Below are 24,880 nucleotides of genomic sequence, written 5' to 3' on the forward strand. Positions count from 1 at the left end.
GGCTAAGTCATGCACATATGCACATAGATGAGAGAACACACACCAAAGTAGCTATCTGATAATGAAAGTGGCTGGACCCAGAGAACCATGCCCTGCCAGCTTTATGACCCCTGACCCCTGTTTCTGTCACTTGCAGTCAGGATTTGTAATATACATTCACAGATTGTCTTTGTCGCAGCACGCACACTCACGTTTACCTTTTACATGTGTCACTATAGCAGGCGCTCTTATGCGAATGCTCACACAAGCACGCGCACGCACGATAGTAATAAGTAATAATCCCCTGTATTAAACTTAATAACGAGGATTCTGGATTATATAGCTGTGCCTAAAGTAAAAGTCTAACTGCACATAGCAGGTGTTGACAGGGTCAGAGTGAAACAACTGGCCTCTTTGGACCGTAATAATGAACAGTTCATATTGGATGTTAGGCGATACGATAGTTAGCCCAGGCTTTATCTCATTGCTTTTTTAGTTCTTTTTTTTCTCCCTTAGTGTTCATGACATTTATTCTCCTGCCCAATGATGCTTTGACATAGAGAATGTGGCATAATGGCTTGAACGCACACAAGACTGCATCGCACGACACACACACAAACACACACACACACTCTCTCACACACACACACACACACTCTCTCACACACACAAACACACTCTCACACACACACACAAACACACACTCTCTCACACACACACACACTCTCTCACACACACAAACACACACACTCTCACACACAAACACACACACACACTCTCTCTCTCACACGCACGCGCACACACACAGTCTTTGTCAAAGGGCCTCCACTAGGCTCCATCTCACTAGGGGAGCAGCAGCTCGTCACATCGTTTCACTGTTCCACAAAAACATGTGTTGGGTGTCAATGTGTTTTAATGCACACTGCGCCCTCTGAAGGGTTTCCCGAAGACCAGGGCCCACGGCGCACAATGCAGGGGAGAGGAGGGGCCGTTTGGGACACGGGCCAAAGAACAGTATTAAAACATGGTGCCAGGATGTGGGGCTGAATGTTATGGCAGTGACAAATGGCTATAATCTCTCCTTCTTCTGTGTTCAGTCTGTTTCCTGAACTGTTCTCCTCACGGCAGAGTGGCGTGACGCCTTGCTCCGTCAAGTGAGCGTTGGTTCCTGGGGATAATGCTGACACGTGTCTGAGGCGACACATTATCCCAGGGAGGGTGGAGCCCGCTCAGCACCAACTCAAATCTCCGCCAGACGTTTCCCCTTGCATGGCAGACACTGGCCATTCAGTGTGATTGGGATCACGTCAAATTCTCAAATTCCCCAAACTGGCTACACCAGTTGGCTACACCAGTTGGCTACACCAGTTGGCTACACCAGTTGGCTACACCAGTTGCCTACACCAGTTGGCTACACCAGTTGCCTACACCAGTTGGCTACACCAGTTGCCTACACCAGTTGCCTACACCAGTTGGCTACACCAGTTGCCTATACCAGTTGGCTACACCAGTTGGCTACACCAGTTGCCTACACCAGTTGCCTACACCAGTTGCCTACACCAGTTGGCTACACCAGTTGGCTACACCAGTTGCCTACACCAGTTGGCTACACCAGTTGCCTACACCAGTTGCCTACACCAGTTGGCTACACCAGTTGCCTACACCAGTTGGCTACACCAGTTGCCTACACCAGTTGCCTACACCAGTTGCCTACACCAGTTGGCTACACCAGTTGCCTATACCAGTTGCCTACTCCAGTCGATAGTGCATACAAAATGTCATTGTGGCTCTTTGACATTTTGTGCTGGTTATCTATATACACACTTTTTGACAACTGCTAGTGTATAAAGGTATTTATAAAACAATATTTTTTTGTTGGAAAGACATATAATAATGTATTCTTTAAAACGATTTAGCTCGGTGGGCACCTCCTGTGTTCTGGGTTATGTTTTGGGGAGGTGTTTAATCATCTGTTCAGGTGGTTGTAATCACTGCTATTTGCTGGTCAAAGTAGAGTTGTTTGCCAGCAGTGAATGCAGGCGCTCCATAGATCTGTTTTTCTCTCCACTAAGCTTCCCTGAACAGCCAACCAGGCAATGGTTCTCATGTCAACAAGTCCTTATAGGATTCAGGGAGTAAAGCAGAATCTACTGCCTCTCATGTCAACAGTCAAACATCCCCCCCTCCCTCTGTGGTAAAACCGCATCTCCAAAACAACAGACCGATCATGTTGTTGATGTGTCCTTCAGTCATCAAGCGACTATTGTGTTCTTGACTCCGCCCCTCGCTTGCTGTCCGTTTCAGTTACAGTGTCATTTAGCAGACGCTCCTATCCAGAGCAACGTTCCATAGGAAGAACATACGTGTCCTTCCTCTTCTATTACTGGCCGCTCAGGAAGTCAATCCCGCATCCCCTTGCAAGCAACGGTTGTGCCATCCAGGCTGAGCTACAGCACACAGGGTCTCCTGCTGTATTTCTTCAGAGGTCTGTAGGTTTCCCAGATCCAATGGTAGATGCTAATCTTACTGGCGGACTAGTTCATGCATGTTGTTATACATGAGCGCCGTCGACATCAGCCCTGGACTTTTGATGCCAGCTCCAGTGCTTCGTTTCATTGCCTCCCTGTAATTAGGACCGGCTCAGGACCTGGGACAGCAGGTGTGTGCAGTTAATTATCTGGTGGAACAGAAAGAGATCATCGTAGGATAAGAGTCCCCTGGCGAGTGTTGAACCACTGTTTTCTCCTCTAGTGACGGCCTTCTGGGTGTGCACTAGCCCAGCCAGCCAGGTACAAACTCCCAGAGAGAGAGAGAGAGCGAGAGGCCCCCCAGTGGACACATGTCCCCTGGGGCTTTTCTTGGTAGGGAAGGTGGAGGGGATGGTGGAGGTTGGGATGATTGCACCAGCCCACAGATGTGTCCCCAAGGCCCAGTGGGGTTGAGGTGTCCCTGGGTCATGCGTGACCTGTCATGCCTGGCGTGGTCTTTCCGCCGTGTGACTGATAGCGTGTTTCACATTACGTAGAGTATGTTGCACTTGTTAGAAATGCGCTGCTCGGCTGCTCTGAAGCAAGGCACATGATTATATCCCCCTACCATTGTATTATCTCTCTCGCTCTCTCTCTCCTTTCCTCCATTCCCTGCTGCCTCATTCTTTCTCCTCTATCTTTCCATCCCTCTGGCTCTTTCATTCTCTCTTCCGGCCTATATCTCAGCCCCCCCCCACAACCTTAACCCCCCCTAATGAACAGGACTGTAGTCCCTCCATGGTTGTGATATGAAGTGCTGCCTGAGAGCTCTTCTCTTGATTTAAAGGCCCTGCTTCAATATGATCCGTTCGTTATATCCAGACCTCCTTTCTTATCCTCCAACCCCCTGCCATCTCTCCAAACCTCCTACACTCCAGCTCTCCTCCTCTCCATCCATCCATCCGCCCGCTCCTCCACCCCTCTCATCTGCCTCTCCACCCCTCCTTTACTCCACCTCGCCACTCCTCCATCTCTCCGCATCTCCTCTTCTGTGCACCTCTCATCTGGCCGTGTAGTGTCCACACTCTGACCTGTACGAGGTGCTTAACGCGGGCGCCTCGCTCCATGTCTTTCTGTCTCTCTGGGTTGGAGTGTTACACAGTCAGTACACATTCCATCTGTACTATCGATCACCTGGTTGAGAGGATAAAACCTTAACAGTGTCTGAACTTGGCCGTGGCTTCTGACTAATCCTTTCTCTGTGTTTTTTTTTTTTTTTTTGGTCTCTTCCTATCTCGAACATGTCTTGGTTTATTTTGCTGTGTGCTGGGATACTGGGAGTGCTGCTAATTCCCAGGGTACTTGGAAATACTTGGAACACAGGATAGAACAGAAAGAGATAGAAAAAAAAAGTGCTTGTTCTTGTCTCTCCATCTTCGGGCATCAACGTGATGAAGATGGTTTTAGAGCGTTAGTGTGTAGTACATGCACAGGTCAGCATGAAGTGAAAATGCATTTAGCATCAGGCCTTTCAATAAGCCCCACCCCCTCCCTACCCAGTCCTCATCAGGTGACCTCTGACATCAACGCATCAGCTGTAGTTTTGTTGTCATGGCGACACATGGCTACAGTGGGACTAGTTTTGGGACCAGGTGGAGGGATATGTACGGATGACAGGGTTTTGACATCTGGGAAATTACCTCTCTCTGTCTCTCTCTCACTCTCTTTCTCTCTCTCTCCCTTTCTCTCTCTGCCTTTCTCTCTATCTCTCTTTCTCTCCCTTTCTCTCTCTGCCTTTCTCTCTCTCCCTCTATGTCTCTATTTGTCTTTACTGCTTTATTTCTCCCTGTCTCTCTCACCCTTTATCTGTTTTTCTTTCAGTCTGTCTTTCTCTCCCCCTATTTCTTTCTATTTCTTCTTTCCTAACATCTCCCTATGGTCTTTGTACATGAGCAAACACAACACATACACACACAACACACACACACCTCACTAGTCACCAGTCAGTGTCAAGTGACATTAGAGGTTTACTGGTGCAGGAATATTCCAACCTACTATAGTACAGTTTATCCCCAAAACCTCACCCTGTTCCCAAAATAGTGCTCTACTTATGTTCCAGGACCCTTGGTAAATACGGGACCACTTTGGACACCCAGGCGCACTGCGAGAACAACCCCTTCCTTGGCCAATGTTTTCTGTTCTCATCGCAGTATTGCTGCACAGCCACATGGTGGCGCAGATGTAACAAGGAACACATTAAACCTGATCTAGGTAGTCGCTCTATGTACTTAGTCAGTGATGTCATCGAGCTTCAGGGGTGGCATGCTGAATGTGTTCGTGAGATTTCTGTTTAGTTATCCCTACTAGACCTGAACCAAGTGTGATTCATACCTTATTAGGCCCAATTTGTCACCAATTTATTTATGTTGCCATTAAAAGTTTACCTGTGATTTAGGGTTTAGTGGGTGAGACGTGTGTCCTTGTGAAGCCAGAGGGCCTGATAGATTGCTGTATTAGCTGTAATTATGCAGATTGCAGCCCTGATAATTATTATTAAACATGCCTGCACACGCACACACACTTTCTCTCTGTCTCATACACACACACACACACACACTTAATAGGATTTATAATGAGTGTAAACATTTAGCAGGAGCGGTACACACATTCATTGGTTGCAAATAAAGATGGAACTCTAGTGCAGGTTGTGTGGAGCTGATTGGTTAACACCAGGTGGTTAGCCTGTCACTGTAAAGTCATTAGATGGGTGAAAACAACACATTTTGATTTCACTTTCTGACAATGCATTCCGGCGTGCAAATACAACAGTTCTGAGAATGTTTCAGTTAATTAAAAAGGGAGTCCTCGACTTCATTTGCATTTAGAAATTATGCATATCTATCAACGTTGCTGTCGGTTTCCCTTTTCTGGCACTTGAGCAGGCTTTCTACAGACGACAAAGGAGAGCATACGGTATTTGATATTGACGAGGAGCGTGTCGGTTTTGTGTCACGTGGCCCATCTGACGTTCTGTCGTACACATCGCTAGCGACTTTCCGGCGACCCCTCTTTAGGACACCGATCGGATCAGACTCAGTGGCAGAACGGTGCTCTTGGGCTTCTTCCTTCTCCCCCGGCGCTGAAAAAAAAAAAAAACATCCCTCTGTCCAAGAGAGAGAAAAAAAAAAACGGCGCATGCTTTTAACCGGCCGAGACTTTCATCTCAAACAGTGGATGTAGACAAACCTTTGAACACTTGAGCCCATTCGGGTTTTTCGCCCTGGACTCTCTGAGCGTGCGAAACCGGGCCAGAGACATAGAAATAAAGAGTAATTCTCATTTCTATGGCCGGACCCTCAAAGCACAGATCCTGCGGCATTGGCCGGCGCTGGGCAGTAAGTCTCTGGATCCATGTCTCTGTTGGAAAGTTTTCAGCGGGCTGGGCTCATTGGTCTCCTAACCCTCATTCACTAGGCTTCCCTCTAAGCACTGTGCTTAGCCGTGCCGGGTGTAGCCCTCTCTCAATACTTCTTTCTGTGCTGTGTTATCACTGTGTTAGCCTCTCTGGCGAGGGAATGAATGGGGTTTTATTGGCCGGGCCAGCATGGCTGACTTCAGCAGCCTCTGTGCGGGCATCCCTCCACTCTCTGCCAAACTAGGACTGTGCGTGGGTCTGTGTGTTCGGGCTCCTGTCCTCCCCGTCCTTCAGAGGCTCTCCCGCGCTTCACTAATGCTGGACTGGGGTTGCAGATGGTCGGGAAATTGGAGCGCAAGCTTAGAGGAAAGGAGACTGGCGAGAGAAGGAGGGAAAAAAGGAGTGGAGGTTTTTCTCTGGCCCTGCGGAGTCCCTTTGAAGCTGGAGTGTGGAGAAGTGAGGGGGGAGTTGTTAAAGAGCTCAGTGATTGGCTGCTGAGGAGACATCTGGCTGACCAGCTACAGCTCCCCTGGACGGAGACCATCAGACCATAACGCTAGGTTTTATTTATCCATCTCTACAGGAGCACACGGATGCCCTTCACCTCCCCTCGACTCCTCCCGGGGGAGGGGGGGGTGGGTCTCTATTAACAACCAAGACCATCCTGGACGGCTGTATATGTCCCTGCTCCGTGTCTGCTTCTCTTCCAGCGATTAGTGTCTGTGTCCGTGTAGCATGGGTGGAATGAGAGAAACAACGAGGGAACAGCAGAGAGAGAGTGAGAAGCGGACGGCCGGATAGATGAAGCCCCACATCCCCAGTTTATTTTCGCCCAAATAGGCTCTTCCTCTGCAATGCACTGTGGCTCCGCTGATTCGCTGTGCGGCGCTTGTTCATTTGCATAGTCCCTCTCCCTCCTGCTCGGCGGCTGGCTGTTAGATCTGCCTCCTCCCCTACCCCCCCCCTCCCCTCTCTCTCCCTCTCTCTCCTCCTTCTCTTGCACACATCTTGCGCTCGCTCTCCGAAGCTGATGCTGCCTGTTTCACTGCCTGTGTGTGTAGGAGAGAGCGGTTTGTGTGCGCGCGTGTGTGTGTGTGTGTTTGCGCGCGCTCGTGTGTGTGTGTCGTATCCAGACAAGCCTCTCTGAGGTGCTGCTGTTGCGTTGGTCGCCGCTCAGCTGGGTCTTGTAGAGAGCAGAGGGAGTCTGTAGATGAGGAATAAGAGCGTGGCTTGGCACACCTCGCCGGCGCAACCATACAACCTCACTCTCGGCATCCTCTCCACACCGCAGCCCAGGGTCCGTTGCCCCATGCAGACGAAAGAGCCTAAATTGGGAACGCCTGCACTTGAATTCCTCTGGACATTGTCTGAAAACAGAAGGGAAAGCATTGTACTTCCTTTGATGAAGATTTTTTCAAACTCTGAGCCTGTTTTTTCTACACCCCCCTCCTCCTCCCCCCCCCCCATATTCTGAGGCTGATGTTCAAGACGCTTTTTCCTGGATTTTCTGGAGTAATTGCAATTTTTGGAGCAGAAAAAGATCATGCTTTTAAATCTGTGAGCTCTTTTCCACGGAAGGAGTCAGAGAAAGTATAGAAGCCCGAGTGAGGAGGTGTTCCCGGGGAATTGGAGCAGTGTGGGATTTCTCCGATGCCGTTTGTCCTAATTTCTTGAGTGCGTATTATTTTCCTCCTACGGTTTTCTCAATGATTGATCGTATTCCTTCCTTGGATCCCAGGGAGCCCTTGTGGATTTCCTAACACAAAAGAGAAACTGCAAGAAGGCTTCCTTTAATCCCCCCCCATCTGCCCTGTGGTTGGTTGCCTGCCCCTGTTGATGTGTTAGTCACTGGGCTGTGATTGTCTGGGGGTTTGTGAGTGTTGAGAGAGCGTTGGGTTGTCAGGGCAGGGGACTATGGGCCACTGGGCTCATCACTAAAGTCCCACACCTTGATCTTCACCTCGCTGGCCTCCCAGGGAACCATGTGGGGAGGTTGGAGGACCCAGTTGGCCCCCGGCCTCGGACCCTTGAGGCCCAGACAGGACGCTCTCTGCCCGGGCTTCAGCGCATCACTCTCGGCGGTGCGCCTGGCTCTGTGGATGACCGCTCTGGCCCTGGGGTGTGTGGCCGGACCGGGGCCTGATTCAGAGCTCCCTGGGGGGGGAGCAGGGGCGGCGGAGGCTCCCCAGCACATTCACGTCAACCACGGGGGCAGGAGACACCATTCCGTGTCCATGGCCATCCATAGACCGCCTTCTGCCTCGCTCCGAGCAGGGCACAGTAAGTATCCCGCCTGTTCACCGTAATCTGTCCGTTTGCTATCTTTTGGGGGGGGGGGGTGCCAAGTAGACGGGGGCTTTCATCAGAGGGGGAATTTACAGTGGTGTGTTTGCGCATTCGTTTTTTACATGGGTGGCCCCGACGGGAATGAAATCCCACAATCCTGATGCGTTTCAATCACCGTGCCGTACCAAATGAGTCACACAGAAGAACATCGTCTGGCTCATGAGGCCACCCTCCTCCCACACTCCCAGGGGGGAGTTTTATTTGGGACCCTTCTAGTCACTTTGTTACCTTTTCCAGACCAATTACCTGGTCGGTTGTAGATGCATTTCATGTATCTTTAAAGGCTGGGATATTTGCTTTGATTTCATGCTTTGTATTGTGCCAAATGGCAGTACAGTATTGGATGTAGTGTTGCTGCTCAAATTCACATTCTGGGATTAGCTGTATGCCTGTTGAACACGTGATTTGGCATAGAGTCATTGTAGGTACCTTCACCTGTATCCTGTTCCTATAACACTATTACGATCATTTGCTTCCTGGCTACACCCTAATCTCTCTCTCTCTCTCTCTCTCCATTAATTTATTTCTCTCTCTCTCGCTCTCTCTCTGACATTGTTGAGCTCCATTTTTCCATCCCTCTTTAGTTTGCCTCAGCGTAGTCCTGTCTGTCTCTCCGTGGTGTCTTAGATTAGCCCTATCCTAGGCTCCAGATGCTCTGTGGTGCAGCGGTCACAGCCAGATTAAACAGGATTACAGAGCAGTTCTCACTGCTGCCCCTGAGGGGCGACAGAGAGACAAATGTGCTTTCCGCTGGAATCACTGTAAGTGGAATGCTAAGGCTGCGTGCATGCGCGTGTGTGTGTGTGAGTGTGTGAGTGTGTGCGTGTGTGTGTGAGTGTGTGCGTGTGTGTGTGAGTGTGTGCGTGTGTGTGTGAGTGTGTGCGTGTGTGTGCGTGTGTGTGCGTGTGTGTGCGTGTGTGTGAGTGTGTGTGTGTGTGTGTGTGTGTGTGCGTGTGTGTGAGTGTGTGCGTGTGTGTGAGTGTGTGTGTGTGTGTGTGTGTGTGAGGATTCTTCTCCCCTCTAATGGTGGTGAGGTCCGTGGAGAGCTCTGCCTGTGAAAGATAGGCCAGTGTCATCTACAGGGAAATAATCGTATAACACTGACGTTTTACTGTGTGAGAGTGTGTGCACGTGTGTGTTTGTGTGTGTGTCGTGGGTGTGTTGTGTGTGTGTGTGTGTTTGTGTTTTGTGGGTGTGTGTGTGTTGTGTGCGTGCATGTGTGTGTGTGTGCCGTGTGTGTGTGTGTGTGTGTGTGTGTGTCGTGAGTTTTCACATCCATCCATCTGTCTTTTCTTCTGCTTCCACATGCCTCACTACAACTTTGAATGTGAATGGGTACAAACGTTCTGTTTTTAGTCTAGTGGTGATGCTATTAATGACATGAATGTCCACTGGGAGGTCTGGAAGAAGCCGTCATACTAGCCCCTCTCTGCACTTCAGTGCCCTGTGGGATCCTGTTCCATACTGGTGAAGAGACAGTTCAGAATGATGTAACCGCTAGCCCTGTGAGACTGCTGGAGTGTTGGCTGGATCCAGTGAGGGGCATTTCACAACGTTCCTCCGTGCAACATCGTGTCATTTGGAAGAAAAACCTGTAATTCTATATATTTCTTTCTTTTATGGGGACATCGTAACTGTTTAAATCCCCTACATCCACATGTCAGTGTTCCCTAAATCTCAACCTACATCTTGCGGTGTTCCCTACATCCTACATTATTTCCTATGTCCAGTATTGAAACAGTATTTCCTCTGGATATATTTAGTTTGAGCTGGCCTGGATTCTTTCACTGTGTGTCTGTTTTTGAATTGGACAGTGCCGTATGTAGGCTGAGCTGTTCGAGACAGGAGCAGTGACAAATTTTGGGGAGTGTCATTCATGTGGAATATGAATGTGTCCTGAATACAGTGAGCTAGGCTTGCCGGCAAAATGCTAAACGGCACTGTGTTTAAACCATGGGGTGTGGTGTGTGGCAGTGTTTTGACCATAAGGAGGGGAAATGAGAAAGTGGCATTAAAGAAATGGAGGTGGCTGAAACAAGGCGGTTGGGAAGAGAGTGATATCAAAGAGACAGAGGTTTGGGTAGTGGTGCTTAACGTGAAATGGAGGAGGGGCTTAAGTTGAGGGGTTCGCCATCGAAGGGGGAAAGGTCAAAGGTAAGGGGGAGGTGGCAGAATAATGTGGATGAAGGTTGCTGATGCTGAGGTGGTGGTGGATGGATCCGGGTTAATGTCTAAGAAAGAAGAAGACAAAGAGTATGTTGGAGAAGGGAGCCCAGGTGTGGAGATTGGGAGATGGGGGTAGTAGGAGTGGTCTGTCCTGCTGAGATGGTAGAAGAGGCACTCTACAGGGGACTGTATGAAGGGGTTAACACTATTCCGAACCTCCCTGGTCCTTTAATCCTCGGTGTGTGTTCGGGTGTGTGTTCGGTCATTAATTCCGTGTCTTTTGAGGGGTCTTTTGTGGTTCACCTCCATACCTCATCTTAAACAGTAAAACCTGATTGTAAGTGTCCCAACCAGTGACCTCTCTGATAATGATTATACAGGAGTCAAAACTGATACAGCAGTAGGTTAATGAATGACAAACGGTGAACACATGTTCCATGTATGTCCTGATTTTGGTCCCGTTCCAGCAGAACCACCTGCTTAAAAAATAAATTGAATGACAAACCAGAGATATGATATGAATTCCAGTTATAGATTATGCACATATAAATAACATATTACACATTGGGAGGTTTACAATTGTTTTTTGACATTCACAAATAGTCCCAAACTGCATCTTTAAGGGCAAAGTGCCTGACTTGAGGACAAATCTCCTTTACTCAAGGACAAAGCTTTTGACTCGAGGACAAAGTGCCGTACTCGAAGGAATTAGCATCTGACTTGAGGACAAAGCTTGTTGCTTTGATTAAAAGCCTCTTCTCTTTTTCCCCCCGATTCCAGATATGCTACGCTGGGGCGTAATTAGCTTCAGCTAGTTCCATACACAGAGAGGAGGCAGTGCAGGAGCATGGAGGAAGCTTTTTACCTGAACCAATTAAAAATGATCAGCTCCTTTCCGAACTCTCCTGAGACGGTGTAATGCATGTCATTATCTGTGTTTGTCTCTGCTGTTTCTGTTGAGCGTCAGGATCTAAACTACCATTATGCTCTAACTACGTAGCGCTGCATCCTTCTCCACCTCTCGCTCTCTCCTCCCCCCTCCATCTCTGTCCCCCACCCATCCGTCTCTTCCCTCCACCCCTTCTCTCTCTCTCTCCCCCCCCCCTCCATCTCCCCCCTCCAACCCTCTGTTCCCAGTTGTGTGTGTATATATGCGTTGTCACTCTCAATATAATCCTGTTTTCCCTGCTTATATAACAGTACCTGCTATTCGCTGTTATTGTCACACACACACGTGCGCGCGCACACAGAATGCACCTATCTGGTGTTCTCTTATATCACCATCCTTTGTGTTCATCTTTACCCCCCCACTTCAGAAATCACCTGTGTTAACACATTTCACAAGCCACTACCAAATGGGCTTCCAGCTGTTGTTGACACCTTCCGTACTCGCCACTCCGACTGTAACGTTTTACGGACTCTTAGCGAGATTTTGTGAGAATAACAAGCCCTTCCACTCAGTCGCCGCGGTCGGCGTGTCCAGAAACGGTCTCCGGCAGCTCGGAGACCGTTTGTAAGTGACCCGGGAAACGTCTCTGAAACGTTATTTCACATGTTTAACCGCAATCGGTCATGGACAAACCACACATGTATGAGGTACCGCAGGCTCCAGGCTGGTGTCTGATCTACGCAGCGTTGTCATTAACCCAGACATACTTACCTGTTATTGGCTTTAGAAGACAAAACCTACACAATGTCTGACAGTGATGTTCCAGCGTGTGGTCTTTGTTTGTGTGGTGTCAAAGTTAGTTTCTAATGATGACCACAACTTGTGGGTTGAGGGAAATATGTTGAACCCTATGCTGCAGAGTTGAATGACCTGTCAGACGTATATAAGGAACAAAAATGAGTCGTTTTATCATTTCTAATTATCTTTTGTCATTGGAATAAAGTAGGTGCAGAAGCAGGTTGCAGATTCATCCAAGACCCGTAAATGGATCTATCTCTTGCTGAGGTTAAAGGGCCTCTTTCTTGCCAGAAATGATATCTTGTTATAAATACATTTATGAAACTGGATTCTGGATGCTGGGCAATTTTCCAGGCTGTGTTTTATTGGCCATCACAGTCACATCTATGTCTGTTAACACACCTATGTCTGCTAACACACCTATGTCTGCTAACACACCTATGTCTGCTAACACACCTATGTCTGCTAACACACCTATGTCAGCTAACACACCTATGTCAGCTAACATACCTATGCCTGCTAACATACCTATGCCTGCTAACATACCTATGCCTGCTAACATACATTTCTGCTTACACACCTATGCCTGCTAACACACCAAGGTCTGCTAACACACGTCTGCCAACACACATATGTCTGCTAACACATCTACAGTATGTCTGCTAACTGTTGCATCGGAAAGTCATCAGAGTGCCTTCATGATAATTTAATCGTGTTCAGATTGTTGTCTGAATCATCTATTGCATTTATTCATTCATACGTTATTTGCCGTTGTTTCTAGCCTTTAGTTTGGTACTGTCAGGGTTACAAATGAGCATAGCTGTTTGTCTGTCTGATCTCGGGAAGATACGTTTTTCTTGTGATATAAGATCTACTCTGGCTGTAGTGGAAAACAGATTATTCTAGGAAAAAAGTGATATTTTTAAATAGAGTCCATCTCAAACATTTTGAGTTATTTGGCGTGGTTATAGTGTTGGAATCCTGCAACATTATAAAAGACAAATGTATTAACATCACCGGAGACTATCTGAAAAGGCATTTTTACACCCTGGGAAAGTATCCTCTGAAAACCTATAACACAAATTTGATTTGCGAAATTGTTGAATCAACTTATGGAGACTAATGTCAAATATGTTATCATTGTGTCATTATGTTTGAATGTAAATAGCCGTTTTGTATGATACACATTTTTACTGGTGTGTGAAGATATGTCTTGGAGTTATTTATAATTACATTCTTAATTTGTTTAATTTATCTTTTATCTTTCACTAAAATGGTTGCAGCTCCCCGCTGTTCAGGATACAGTGTAATAAAAAATAAGAAACCCATTCAACATATTATTGGGATGCATTTACGATACGTCAAATGTGAATATGTGTTATTTTGCAGAGTAATAAAATGTTTTATGCGATTTTAAATGAAATGTATTTTCAAAGCTGCATTGTTTTTTCTTCCGTGCAGTTTGTAATGGCTGGTGTTAAACCATATAAAAAATTCAATTTACAATATTCAACAACAACCAGGTGGAAAATGCGCTTTAATTTCACTGGACAAGCATGAGTGTCACCCACTGATGATGTATATGAAATATAGAAGGATAATGTGTCTGGCTGTGAGATTAAAGGTTTGATGCAATCTAAAATACAGTCACTCTGCGAGGAATTTCCTTAATGAGGCTCTGTCTTGGATTGTATCTGTGTCTTAAACGGTGCCACATTTAGTGAACTATGTTTTTCCGGGTCCCCTATTTGCCTCTTGTTAAACAGTGGCCCAAGTAGGGAATAAGGGGCCATTTAGGACCTTGCTGAACATCCGTCATAGATGTGTTTTCTGGTCGAGAAGAGGCGTGAGGAGAGGAATGCAGATTTCTTCAATAAGGAGAGAACAAGACACGCACACACACACACACACAATTTAAAGACAGGAGTCAGAGAGAAGAATATAGAGAGGGAAAGTGGGACAGGGAGAGAGGCATAATTATTTGAAGAAATTGTGTTATCACTCTTTAAAGCTCATGAGGAGGCTTGATAGACCAGGAGGTGTGAAACACCTGGAGAGAAACAGCACAATGCTTTTTGGATATGTTGGAACCCTTTTTCAACCAACTTGAAACCCTTTTTCAGCAGAAACCACCTCTAGAATCATACCATCCCTCAATCATTCCGTCCCTCCTTCCCATCCCCCACTGTATCATCTTTCCCTCATACCATACCTCCGTCACACCACTCCTTCTTCATGTCACCCCTCCATCATGTCATTCCTGATTTATACCATCCTTCCTTCACAATATCCCTCCATCACATCATCTGTCCATTACTACGCTGGCCTATAATCCATTCCCAGATTGTTCGTTGAAGTCAGCAGAGCAATATTCATGTATTGTACGTATTTTTAGCTATAATAAATGACTCTGTGCTGATGCTGGGGTGTGACATGCTGCTGTGGGAGCTACAACGAAGGGGAAAAAGATGGAAAATAAATCAGTTTGACTCAAAGGGCCCTTATAACTAATAGGCCTGGGAGTTGCCAGGGACCTTATGATACAATATTATTATGGTGACACTGAGGTGCCGACGCCATTTGTGACCCTCAGCATTCTCTGTGTTGTGTAGTGCTGAGTGATGGACCGAAATGTGATTTAAGTTTAGGATTCAATTCTAGCCTTTTTGATTAATATTTTATTATATATACACTCACCTAAAGGATTATTAGGAACACCTGTTCAATTTCTCATTAATGCAATTATCTAATCAACCAATCACATGGCAGTTGCTTCAATGCATTTAGGGGTGTGGTCTTGGTCAAGACAATCTCCGGAACTCCAAACTGAATGTCAGAATGGGAAAGAAAGGTGATTTAAGCAATGTTGAGCGTGGCATGGTTGTTGGTGCCAGACGGGCCGGTCTGAGTATTTCACAATCTGCTCAGTTACTGGGAATTTCACGCACAACCATTTCTTGGGTTTACAAAGAATGGTGTGAAAAGGGAAAAACATCCAGTATGCGGCAGTCCTGTGGGCGAAAATGCCTTGTTGATGCTAGAGGTCAGAGGAGAATGGTCCGACTGATTCAAGCTGATAGAAGAGCAACTTTGACTGAAATAACCACTTGTTACAACCGAGGTATGCAGCAAAGAATTTGTGAAGCCACAACACGCACAACCTTGAGGCGGATGGGCTACAACAGCAGAAGACCCCACCGGGTACCACTCATCTCCACTACAAACAAGAAAAAGAGGCTACAATTTGCACGAGCTCACCAAAATTGGACAGTTGAAGACTGGAAGAATGTTGCCTGGTCTGATGAGTCTCGATTTCTGTTGAGACATTCATATGGTAGAGTCAGAATTTGTCATAAACAGAATGAGAACATGGATCCATCATGCCTTGTTACCACTGTGCAGGCTGGTGGTGGTGGTATAATGGTGTGGGGGATGTTTTCTTGGCTTTCTAGGCCCCTTAGTACTAATTGGGCATGGTTTAAATGCCACGGCCTACCTGAGCATTGTTTCTGACCATGTCCATCCCTTTATGACCACCATGTACCCATCCTCTGATGCTAAAACAATATAATATATTGTTTTAGCTCAGTACACCGTTCTATGGAATTGAAATGTAGCAGCTCACTAAAGACACTGCATGATGAAGAAACTGGTGACGATAGAGTTGAGGTTTCGTCTGCAAATACTTATTGTGGTCCAGCACAGATATCTTGGTATTTGCCTACAATTACCATAATCCATTGCACGCTGGGACAAGAACGAGGAGGACACAAGTGTGAAGCCAACAGATGGTGGGTTGCTGTCCCACGCTGTGGCGAGTTCTACCTGAAACTATGCCTTGTCAGGTTTGAAGAACTCAAGTACTCAAATTATAGTGTTGGACAGCCATCAACTAGCTGTCCATCTACTAGCTGTTGGACAGCCATCTACAGGTTAGGGCAGCACAGAAACGTGGTTTCCCAGCCAATGCCTGTCTGGCTCTGAATGTGAGCAGAGATGACTGACTTTATTGTCTTTACAAAAAAAATAGAAGAAGCGTTCTATTGAAGTAATGCAAATTAAATATGGTTAAGTGATAACCGCCATAATAATGGAAACCAAACTGATCTAAGAAAAATAACTGACCGCAAAAAGCACTGATCGCTTAGCACTGATAGTTGTTTGGGGAGGAAGGAGAGACACAAATGAGAAGTTCTGATCAGTTATGGAAATAGTCGTGAAAACTAATTAACTCACAATTTAAAATGAAGAACAATCTGTGATGGAAAAATACGGGAGTTGAGTTGCAGAAACAGCTGACTTGTGCAAAAATTATATTACAGTGATTAATTGTATATTATCTATTCAAAAATAATATCCAGAATTAACCATAAATGTTTCACCGTCACTACTAACTGGATGGGTTTGAGCCACAGGGATAGGAGTAAGTTATAGAGACAGACTGGCAGAGAGAGAGAGACTGGCAGAGAGAGAGAGACAGCCAGAGAGAGAGGGAGAGACAGCCAGAGAGAGAGGGAGAGACAGCCAGAGAGAGAGAGACAGCCAGAGAGAGAGAGAGAGACAGCCAGAGAGAGAGAGAGAGACAGCTAGAGAGAGAGGGAGAGACAACCAGAGAGAGAGGGAGACAGCTAGAGAGAGGGAGAGACAGCTAGAGAGAGAGAGAGACAGCTAGAGAGAGAGAGAGAGAGAGAGAGACAGCTAGAGAGAGAGAGACAGCTAGAGAGAGAGCGAGACAGCTAGAGAGAGGGAGAGACAACCAGAGAGAGAGGGAGACAGCTAGAGAGAGGGAGAGACAGCTAGAGAGTGAGGGATATGGGGAGGAAGAGAGAGAGAGAGCCAAAGAGATGTAGAGAGACAGCCTGGCAGAGAGCCAGTGAGATGGAGAGATTGAACAGATCCCAGTTGCTCTTCTCAGGCACTGCATTGTGTTGTCCCTTGTATGATATAATTACTCCCATGTCCCACTGCCGATGTCACTCTGAGATAGTGTGTCTGTTTGACTGTGTGTGTGTGTTTGGTGGGGCTGTCTGACTGTGTATGTGTGTGCATGAGTGTTTGTGTGGCTGGCTGTTTGACAATATCTCTATGTCATCCAGAGACGGAACACTTCAGAGATGACGGTCAGATGAAGACAGTATGTGGTCCCTCTGCCATGCAGAGAATCATGTTGGCTATTGACTTGGGCCGTGGAGGGAATGAATGACAGTGATCAACTGAGTGATGCCAGCTTTTCCAAGGGGAAACTTCAGGCTTCTGACCGGCTCCTAGATAGCTCTGATTTATTTCTCGAACGCCCAACAGTCTCTATCTGTGTCCTACCCACGGACACTCTCACATGCATGCATATAAATGTGCAAAGACACACACACACACACACACACACAGAGACAGACACACACTGATTTCTCAGCTCCTGTCTCTCTCCACACCAGACACAGCCTGGACACCTCAGCAGGCAAAGGAACAGACCACACATCCCCTGCTTGGTTTGGCTCAGTCGGTTTGTGTGTGTGTGTGTCTGTGTGTGTGTGTGTGTGTGTGTGTGTGTGTCTGTGTGTGTCTGTGTGTGTAAGTGAGTGAGTGGAGAGATAAGAACTGACTGTGCGTGTGACGGGTGTAGAGGGTCGGATGAGCAATGGTACTGCTTTCTTTGGAGGAAAAGAAGGATTTGGGGGAGAGATGGAAGAGAATCAGAGAGAGGGAGAAGGAAAGCAAGAGAGAGTTGAGTTGAGTGAGGGAGGGAGGGAGGGAGGGAGGGAGGGAAGAGATTTATAACTGCCTGCACTGGTCCTCCTACTCCCTGCAGAGCTCCTCCTCCCCTGGGAGCGTTTCTCCATTAGGCCACTACAATGTGCCAACTCTGAGGGTCTGCTGTCCACACCTGTGGCCGTTTTTCTGGGGGTGTCCTGCAAGGTTCGATTTTCCCCTATGCCCTGTAAATATGGATGACATCTCCCTTGCTGTCCCTCATCCCCCTTCATGCTCACCATACCCTTCGGCGTAGCTTTAAAAACCCCAAACATACCTTCGCGAACCTCCATCTGTTCCTCTATACTGAAATAAGTAAGTGTTTGTCATTTCATCAACGCCTTTCCGCAACCTTCTTGACTACACATATCTTGGTATTTGGCTCGACTTCTCACTCTCATTCAAAACCAACATCGCCCACCTGCAGTCTAAAGTTAAATCCGTGATTGGTTTCTTGTTCCGCAGTAAGCCGACATTCAAGTATTTGGCTTGCCACTCAAAAGCTCCCCCATAACCATAACTTAGATGTAATTTACCACCCTGCTATGAATTTTAACCTCTGACCCCTTCAACACTCATCATTGGGACCTTTACACTCTGGTTAATTGGCCCTGTCTTCACACTCCGCACCATACTCACTTTTTAAGTCACTTCTAGGTAAATGTCCTCTACCTTGGCTACATTTCTTACATCTCTAATAGTATGCTGTGCTCATTTCCCTTTTCTACTGCCAATGACTGGAGTGAGTTGCAGAAGACCCTTTTAAGCTCGACAAAATGAAATAAACAAGCTGATATCCGAAAGCACACCTGCTAAATCCCCATATTGCAATGTTTCCCATTGTATTTGTTGTTTGTCACTGTATTTATTGTGTGTTAATTAACGTCTTTTATTTGTCCAAACAGTCTAACAATTAGGACTGGTAACCTGTAGCTTATTTCAACATGCATTGAAAACCAGAATCATTCCAGACTATTTTCCAGCTTTACGTTGGGATATATTCTTCATTCTGGGGTTGTTTGTAAGCATGCCAATGGGGCTGCTCTATCAGGTGAATGACACAAAAGGCATATTGGTGTATACACAGTTAAAGAAAAAAAATGAAGGGAACACTCAAATCACACATCGAGGCTCGTACATTAAAGAACAGTATCTTTACTGTACGTTGTGTAATTTGTTGAGAACAGAATTACGATCGAGGGCTGGATTTAAACTGACAAAGTAAAATAAAGATCTAAGTAAACAATTGAAATGACAGGCTGTTCCAACTTACATGAATGTCGTCACGGCAACTCATCATGTGACTCAGTAGTGTGTATGTCCCCCACGTTCCTGTATGCACTTCCGACAACGTCTGGGCACGCTCCTGATGACACGGCGGATGGTGTCCTGGGGGATCTCCTCCCAGACCTGGATCAGGGCATCAGTGACCTCCTGGACAGTCTGTGGCACTGTTTGGCGATGTCAAATGCCCCAATACACAACGTCCCAGAGGTTCTCAACTGGATTCAGGTCTGGGGTATGTGAGGGCCAGTCATTGGCATCAGTGCCTTCATCATCCTGGAACTGCCTACACACACTGGTCACATGAGGCCAGGCATTGTCCTGCACCAGGCCGAACCCTGCACCAGCGAAAGGTCTGACAATGGGTCTAAGGATTTTATCCAAGTACCTAACAGCAGTCAGGGTATCGTTGGCTAGCATGTGGAGGTCTGTGCGACCCACCGCCCCCACATGTGGAGGTATGTCGCCCCAGACGATTACTGACCCACCGCCAAACTGCTTATGCTGGATGATGTTGCAGGCAGCATAACGTTCACCACAGCATCTCCAGTCTCTTTCACGTCTGCCACATGTGCTCAGTGTGAACCTGCTCTCATCTGTGAAGAGAACGAGGTGACAATAGCGGACCTGCCAATTCAGGCGTTCTCTGGCGAATGCCAATCAAGCTGCATGGTACTGTGAGCACAGGTTCCACTAGAGGACGTCAGACCTCCCTCATGAAGTCTGTTTCTGATAGTTTGGTCAAATAAATACACGTCAGTAACCCGCTGGAGGTCATTTTGAAGGGCTCTGGCAGTGCTCCTCCTGTTCCTCCTCGCACAAAGGAGAAAATACCAGTCCTGCTGCTGGGTTGATGCCCTTCTACAGTCCTTTCCAGTTCTCCTCGTTGATGCCCTTCTACAGTCCTGTCCAGCTCTCCTCATGTAATGGCCCTTCTCCTAGTAACTCCTCCATGCTCTGGAGACTGTACTGGGAGACACAGCAAAACTTCATGCGACGGCACATATGGATGTGCCATCCTGGAGCAGCTGGACTACCTGTGCAGCCTGAATGGGTTGCAGGTACCGCCTCATGCTACCAGTAGTGACAAGGACACTAGCAAAATGCAAAACTAGAGAAGGATCAGTCAGGAAGGATAAGGATAGAGCAATTGTCTGTGGCCACCACCTGCAAAAACATTCCCTTTTTGGGGGTTGTCTTGCTGTTGCCTCTTCAGTGCACCAGATGTCACTTTCATTTGCACCAAAACTGGTGACATTGATTCACAATCGCTTCTGTTTCATAACTGGACAGATAGATATCCAACTTGGTGTTATACTGTGATGATTATGTGTTCCCTTCATTTTTTCGAGCAGTGTATCATGCAACATGTGTAAGGGCTCTCCGTGATTTTACACTCTTGTGATAGCCTTGTCATAATTCCTTAGTGGCCATGCGATGCCCTTATAAACCCACACATCCAGTCTTCTGATCCAACCCACTGAGTTAACAATAACCGTTAACTATGTGACCCAACAGTTAGGTGATATAAACCAGTCAGTATTAGTATTAGCATACAGTGATTGAGATGAGAAGAGACCACAGGCAGCCGGGGCTAACAGGACAACATACTAACAGGAGACCTGTGTGTCTATGTGTGCGCACGCGCGTGCACATGCCGCTGTGCAAGCGTGCACGTGTGTGGAATACTGCATTGCACAATTGTGTGGCTGTCTGTCTCAAGTCCCTCCATAGACTTGGGTGATTGACTCTCCAAATGTGTCTGTGTCCCGGGAGAATCCTGGCTGAGGGGAAACCAGAGTCATATATAAATAAAGCAGGATAAGTGTTTGTTCGTTCGAGGCTAGCGTTTTGTAATCTAAAACTGCATTGAGTTGAACCACCCCAGAGAGAACCACCCACTGAGTCATCATAATGAGCTGGTTACTGTCTTAGCTGTGTTCATTCAAGGATTTGGTTACTTGAATGAACACAGGGAAGTTACCTTTCCTTCTCCTCTGGGGATGAGGGTGGACATGTGTGCACACATGCAGCACACATGACATGGAAATTGGGAACCGGATCCGTGTAGGGCGGCCCAGTGTGTACACACACGAGCTCTCAAACGCACCCAGCACTATCCTCGTTAAGTGGCTGTCAAAATATTGAACGTGAATTGTTGTCAATTGGACACACTGAAAATAAAGAATTCACACAATATTGAAGAGTCCATGTCATGCAGCTGACCCCAAAATAGAAATATCATTAGGTCTTATTGGTCAGTAGACACCAACACTGCTGTAACGTTAACTGTAATTGGTTGTTGACAAAGTCAGATTACGAAAAAGCCTACATGATAAGAGAACGAGGGAGACATAGGTGCTTTTGTTGCACTCTGTTCATCTTTATCAGAGATGCGGTTGTTAGCTCTTCATTGATCGATTTGATTAATATCTCCTCCAGTCTCTAATATCTCTTGCCTGATCTCAGCATCTCTCCATCAGCATTGGAAAGGAAAGTAGGCAGGGAGCAAGGGGAGTTTCTGATCAATAAGGTGTTTTGTTAGGTGTTACCCTGAACCTAAGGTGAAAATCAATGTTGATTTCTAAAGCCTTGTGGAGAGGGTTTGACCTGGATCCTAAATGCACACGCTCACACGCACGCACACGCACGCACACGCTCACACGCACACGCTCACACAGAAACACACACACACTACAACAGCTGCCCAGTTGTGGTAACACTGGTTACATATTTCAACAGCTTGCATATGGTGACAAAATACTTTTGGAAGAATCACACTTTGCTCACTTTGTTTGCTCAGTGTTCCTGTCCTGATGAATTATGAAACACAGTGAAATCATGTTCATGTCTATTGAAGGGAACTGGCGAGGGTAGGCTAACTTATAAATGGGTCTTTTGACAGGTGCTCAAAGGACTGACACTTTCCCGAGCAGTTCTGATTCAATGAATTCCTTCTGTGCAACCAATGAATTGTAAAACATATTTAAGTTTTATGAAGTAAATTAATCAAATACATGAAAGAATACATTTGGCCCTAATCTATGGATCTCATCAGACCGAAAATGTTTTTTTTGTGCATGGAACAATTTCTGGGATCTTTTATTTCACCTTACCAAATAGGAGATCAACATGTTACACGTTGCGTTTGTATTTCCCGTCAGTATTATTTAGTGGATACATCAATGGTAAAGTACATGTTAGATTCATAAATACATGTTTTAATGAATACTTACATAGTTATTAAACAAATACCATGCCCCCCAACTACAGCACCGTTCATATCCTCTTGGGTCATCAGGTGTTGGGTGATGTACAGTCATTCAGCTACAGCAGTATTTATGGTGACACACAGCTTACGCCGATGCTACAGCAAATAGGATTGTGAAGGGATTTCATCCATCACTCCCTGCTGAATCCTTCTGTCTATTTCTCTGTTTCTCTCTGAGAGCACTCTTTAATGTTCAGGCACAGGGGTGATGTTATATGTCCTGCACCTAATCACAGGGTTAATATTAGCATATGTGTAATGTATCCTAATGCTGGGAAACCTAATCACGGGGCTAATATTAGCGTGGAATTGTTCATCTATATCAACATTGTAACACCTAGTCCCAGGGCTGGTTGTGGATTTGGTTCCCTTAGATAAAGTTTATTTGTGTTAAAGGTGCTCTTAGTGGTATACAACATACAGAGAGAGACTACACACCTAATAAACAAAACTAACACTAACTTCCCTCAGTCAGAGCAGATATAGTAGACACATGTTTTATGATAAAATCCAAAACCATTTATCTTATATATAGATAATACTGTTAAAGATAAATGGTTTTGGATTTTATCATAAAACATGTGTCTACTATATCTGCTCTGACTGAAGGAAGTTAGTGTTAGTTTTGCAGGACGTTCTAACTACCTTAGTATAGAGATTGAACAGCTAGCTTAGTCTGAGAAGACAATATCTCAGTAGGCGCCTACTTGTTTTGTTTCAAGCCCTAAACAAACCGTAAACCTTACCAGCTGGAATTCAAACCTGAACTTTGTAGACCTGAGGCCTATACTACCAAGCAAGTTTTAGATGCCCATGATTTATTTTCATCAGCTGGCTTCACTAAGGTTAACATCCGCAAAGACGTGTCACGGCGGTGGTTAACAATTTGTTAAATCAACCCAGGTTTTCCCAATCTAGCCATGAGCACGTTCACATAAAAGGGGCGGTGTTTGCACCATATGACCAATCGCAAACATAGAATAGTTTACACGAGACGCATATTTCATTAAAGAGAAACAAACGGGTGCAAGCTATGGCACCGATCACTCTGGGGAACCCTATGAAAGGAGTATGGCACATTTAATATTGTAGCGACCCTGTGTTCATTTAAAGTTCTAAGTTGGTCAGTTATGCTTCATTAGGGGGTGGGGCCTGACAGTTAGGTGGGGCTGGTTTACCTGGTGGGACGTCCCGCAGTGAGGAGGGCATCTCTGGGGGACTTGGGGACAGCAGGGGCGGGTCCAGGGGTCTCAGGCCATAGCTTATATAAGGTGGGGTTTTGGGAAGCTCTCTCTCTCTCGTGGCTCCACTCCTGTGTGTGATAGAGGACCGTGACAGGTGTACTTGTCTTAGCTAGCTACAGATCTAAGAGGGTTTGTAAAGAACCTGTGTGTTAACAGGTATTGTTGGGCGTAGACAGTGGCCACACAGCTGTCTTGTTAGGGTTAATAAATTCTACCTGGCATTCTTTACCTCTGACTCCGGCTCCTGATTTAGCATCCCGACCAGGGGTGTTACAATATTCAACAGTAAACGTCAGAGGGTCTATATTATATATAGATGAAGTAGTCAACGTAGATCTTTGTCTACCTGCTATTTCATAAAAGCCCTCTTTAATTGACCGTGTGGGCAAGTGGCCTGGAATACAACAAATGGGTCAAGCAGCTTTTTTAGAGCAAGAACCTTGCGAATTGCGCGGCAGAGTGTGTTTTTTGCTTAGGTTTTCTGCATCACCCCCAACACACATACAACTACCTTTTATAAAAAAAAAAAAAACGCTACGCAATGCATTCAGTCTGTGGAACTGTAAAAGCGCAGGACTTGAATGTGTCGCACTGGCAACATACGGCTCCAAAACCTGACAAAGATACGTAATTCCCTCGGTTGAGAATCTTTCATATAGATACTCATCAGAGACAGCCACCGGGTTTCGTCTGTCTCTAAATATTCTCGCTTTTCTGAGAGACCCTCTCACTATCCACAGGACTTTCAAAGAATGGTGACACCATTTTCAATCGAGAATTGATTGGTCAGTACGGTGTTTTTATACACGTTGATTTGTTATTTCAAATATAACCTGGTTTGGTGTACATCATAAGTTACCATGGCGATGTAACCCGGTAACAAGTGAGACACCGTCATGACACTGACAACCCAGGGTTCAACCTGGAATTAGCTCGCTAATCCTAAATCCTGCTTCATAGTATTGGCCTCGGGTAGAGGTTTGACTAAAAATGTCGGAGCTTTGTTTGGATTTTGGTTTTACTGAATTGTGTCAAAAAATATCTAGATTTAATAACTGAACTACAGGAAAATAATGTTCATTTATGAGGTTTATTGAAACATCTGAATTTAAATACCTTTTGTGATGCTTTGTTGAGGAATGAATTATTTGGGTGTCTTGACAAACATTGAAGGAAAACTTTTTGTTTTTTTAGGAATGAAAATAAATGTTAGGTAATCATAACAAAAGTGAAATACAAAAAAATTAATAAAAAATGAATCAACTTAAGAAG

The 24,880-nt window shown here is 46.0% G+C and overlaps 1 protein-coding gene across 32 annotated transcripts in view; it reads left to right on the forward strand.

The window, feature by feature from the left end:
• The window catches only part of LOC105006738 (neurexin-1a), a 389,916-nt gene that overhangs the window by 218,438 nt on the left and 146,598 nt on the right, over positions 1-24,880 (forward strand). The window contains exon 1 of one of the 32 annotated variants that reach the window (XM_013133910.4): positions 6,903-8,142. The exons of the other annotated variants lie outside the window; for them this stretch is intronic. Within the exon in view, the coding sequence (XP_012989364.1) occupies positions 7,845-8,142 (298 nt within the window). The 5' untranslated portion in view covers positions 6,903-7,844. Of the gene's footprint in view, positions 1-6,902; positions 8,143-24,880 lie in introns of those variants that run through there. 32 annotated transcript variants of the gene reach the window in all.

Source organism: Esox lucius, chromosome 5 (genome assembly GCF_011004845.1).
Source record: "Esox lucius isolate fEsoLuc1 chromosome 5, fEsoLuc1.pri, whole genome shotgun sequence".
Lineage (NCBI taxonomy): Eukaryota > Metazoa > Chordata > Actinopteri > Esociformes > Esocidae > Esox > Esox lucius.